This window comes from Enoplosus armatus, chromosome 4 (assembly GCF_043641665.1).
Source record: "Enoplosus armatus isolate fEnoArm2 chromosome 4, fEnoArm2.hap1, whole genome shotgun sequence".
Taxonomy (NCBI): Eukaryota; Metazoa; Chordata; class Actinopteri; order Centrarchiformes; family Enoplosidae; genus Enoplosus; species Enoplosus armatus.
In genome coordinates this window covers 1,476,541-1,480,224 of record NC_092183.1, presented here as the reverse complement: position 1 = coordinate 1,480,224, position 3,684 = coordinate 1,476,541, and the positions used below count along the sequence as shown (strand labels likewise).

At 44.2% G+C, this 3,684-nt stretch overlaps 1 protein-coding gene across 1 annotated transcript; it reads left to right on the top strand.

The window, feature by feature from the left end:
* The first annotated feature begins 217 nt into the window (after positions 1 to 217).
* ppic (peptidylprolyl isomerase C) lies at positions 218 to 3,008 on the top strand. Its single transcript, XM_070903812.1, has 6 exons — positions 218 to 322; positions 1,160 to 1,273; positions 1,594 to 1,687; positions 1,811 to 1,878; positions 2,108 to 2,224; positions 2,880 to 3,008. Exons 1-6 carry the CDS (start codon positions 218 to 220, stop codon positions 3,006 to 3,008), a joined length of 627 nt encoding a protein of 208 aa, XP_070759913.1.
* Positions 3,009 to 3,684: the final 676 nt, after the last annotated feature.

Here is a 3,684-nt window from a genome sequence, read left to right as displayed (position 1 = left end):
CTTCTTCTCCCACCCCCTCTGCCTCTGCTCTCCTCAGTGGGCGGGGCTTTGGTCCAGGTTCAGCCCACAGGGGGGAGTGGTCTGGTGATGTAGCCGGGTTTGGAGCGCTGTTCCCCGGCCAGCCTCCCAGCTGTGACTCGCTGTGATTTCTCCTTCCTCTTCTCCCCCCTCGCCGTTACTCCCAGCAGGGCCCCGCAGCCGCTCTCTCCGGTTAAAGATGGAGCTCCGGATGATGCTTCCCGCCCTGCTCTTCCTCTCTGCCGCCTGCCTGCAGTCGGTGTCCGGCGCGGCTTCACGGACAGGACCGAGAGTCACCGAGAAGGTGGGTGATCACGTTTGCCGCATTTATTTGCATTAACGGAAAACTGCGTGTCCTCTGCTCTCCGCGCGCCATCGGCGTCTTCTCACGGCGAGCTGCTGCTGCGCGCGCCACCGGAGCGTGGCTAATAACGGGCATGCGGGACGAGCACGCGCGCGCGCACACACACACAGCTGTACACGTGTCCATTCATTCAGATGAGACTTAATGCGCAGTGCGTTTGCCTGCAGGCCGTTCACACACACACACACAGACTTCAGTGTGTGTCATGGTAACATCTGTCAGCAGCTGCTTTCATTGTGAAATGGAGTTGATGTGTGTGATTCGTGAAGCAGCAGAACTTCTAAAAGTTTGTCAGTCAGACTTTCCTCCATGTCCCACACAGCAGGACGTGTTTACTGTGCACGGTGATTATTTATATATATTTTATAAATATTACTTTATATACCGCTGAGTAGCTTGAATTTCCCCCTGGGGATCAATACAGTGATGATATATGATGATATATATTATTTATTGATTATATTTTGTAGCATTAATTTGAATCAACCAAAAATATCAAATAAATGTAGTCGAGTAAAACGTATAATATTGGCCTCTGAGTCGAAGTGGAAATACCTCAAAATTGTACTCAAATATAGTACTTGAGTAAATGTACACAGTTACTCATTTAGTTACTAAGTTCAAGGTTTTCTTCTTTAATGTCGATGAGTTGAAGCAGAAAAATGTACAAAAACTGTTCTGAAGTAAATGTTTCGTTATAACTTGACACCTGATTGATTGACAGCCTTTCTCTGTGTGTGTGTGTGTGTGTGTGTGTGTGTGTGTGTGTGTGTCCAGGTGTTTTTTGACATCACAGTGGCGGGTCACGAGGTGGGGCGGATCGTCATCGGCCTTTTTGGGGAGGTCGTCCCCATCACTGTCAATAACTTTGTCGCCCTGGCAACCGGAGAGGTAGGATGATGGTGTACACACACACACACACACACACACACACACACACACTTATTTTATGTAGCCTGTAGTTCATCAGGATATATAATCAGAGAAGTATTTAAACTTCATCAGACGACCAGAAACTCATCTGGTGCTTCACTCTCACACCTCTAGTCAAGGCTGCAGATTAGGTGTCATTTTATTTTGAAATTAAATATATATATATATTTCGTTTCTTAGTTTGGTGCTGTATTTATGTATTTCTATACATTTGGAGTACACAGGTTCATCTTATTTATTATTACGGTGAACGCTCAGACGTCGTTGTGTTCCTGCAGAAAGGTTACGGCTACAAAGGGACAAAGTTTCACCGAGTCATCAAGGACTTCATGATCCAGGGAGGAGACTTCACAGCTGGAGACGGAACTGGAGGTAAACATGTTGTGTTGTGTTGATTCAGGCCCACAAAGACGCAGCAGTTTGTACGCTTGTTGACGTTCAGACCAACCAGATACGATGCAAAAAGAAAGTTACCGAATTTCTTTTTCCACGCAGGTCACAGCATCTACGGAACGACTTTTGCAGACGAGAACTTCAAACTGAAGCATTTAGGAGCCGGCTGGGTGAGAACACACACACACACACACACACACGCACACACACACACACACACACACACACACGGACACGCACACACACACACACACACACACACACGTTTCTGTTTCTGACCTCAGTGTTAAAGGAGAAAGAGCCCGAATGTTTTGAGCCTCTGAGTGACGTCGTCAGGGATCAAGATGATGATGATGATATGATGTATGAAATGGAGAATTGCGTGTGTTCATGTACCAGGTGAGTATGGCCAACGCCGGTCCGGACACCAACGGGTCGCAGTTCTTCATCCTGGCCACCAAGGCACCGTGGCTGGACGGGAAACACGTGGTTTTTGGCAAAGTCCTGGACGGGATGGTGGGTGGACCCTCAGACACTTTTCAACAGAAGAATATGTCTCTGTCAGAGTTTGTTGTGGTCATGTGGTCCCATCAGCACTTTACTTTAATACCTTTATCCTGAGAGGAGTCAGAGGACAGGTGAGAAAAGTTACGAAACAGATGAACTCATTCTTAAACTGTCGAACTAACAAAACTCAGATTCATCCTCACAGTCCAAACTGATGAGGGGAAAAGAGGAATCCTCATGAAGTTATCATGAAGTCAGTTATTTTGTTGGCATTCAACAACTGCAGCTCTCATTAGTTTTAGTCGTAGGTGTGCCGCAAAGCCTCATGGGAGCTGTAGTGCTAATAATCGTAGTTATGAACCAGGTTTGAATTAGAACTTGGAATTAGAAACTCGCTGCCTGCTTCCAGTTTGAACTAAACCAAATAATTAGCTGCAAAAAGGAAGGAGGTGTAACAGGACAAAATATATATATATAATCTATAATAATATATATATATATATATATCTGTTATTATGGATAATACACGGGGGGCTGTGCAGTTATGGAGGAATAACCCACGCTGCTTGTTACAGATGATCTCATATATGAACTTACTGATAACATGTGAATCTTCTGAACTGTCTGTCTGTCTGTCTGTCTGTCTGTCTGTCTCCTCCGGCAGTCTGTGGTTCACACCATCGAGCTCCAGGACACCAACGACAGGAACCTGCCGTACACCGAGTGTGTGGTCGTGAACAGCGGCAGGATCCCCGTCAAAGAGCCCTTCATGGTGGAGGTGGAGGGCTGGTAGAAGCTTTACTGTGATGGTTATAAACTGGTGATCTATCAGAAGTCCAGTTTGCAGTTTTGCCAAATTCACCTTTTCAAATGATTACTTTTGCATGTGAACATGCTAGCATGTTCACATGATAGCATGTAGGGCTGGGTGTTGTTTGAATTGTTTTGATACCAAAACAATTCATTGTTCTGATACCAAAACAATTCATTGTTCAATACTTTAAGGAATATTAACTTTTCTATTCAACAAAACACAAACTTCTCAAATCCATCATGTTTCATTTTGTCTTAAAACAGCTGTACAAGAACTTTTCCTGAATAAAATACAGACGAAAAATGATCCGAAGTTACGATTTAAATCTGGAAACTTTTCATCAGAGAGTAAACAAGACTAAGAATCTGACCAAGGATTCAATTCCAGCTTTTAATATTTGAACATTTTCAATTCTTCTCGATACTACAAAAAAAACCACGTAGAGGTTCAACACTCAGCCCTGTTAGCAAGCTAACACGGACAGGAAGCATTGCACCCTGAACGTTAACATGCTAACAATAGGTTTGCTAATGCTACCATGCTGACAAACACCTGTAAAGGTGATCGGTGATAGAAGGAACAGATCACAAAGAATCAGTGGTAAATGAAACACATCGACTTGTTTGGACATCAGATCCATTTATAATAGATAGTG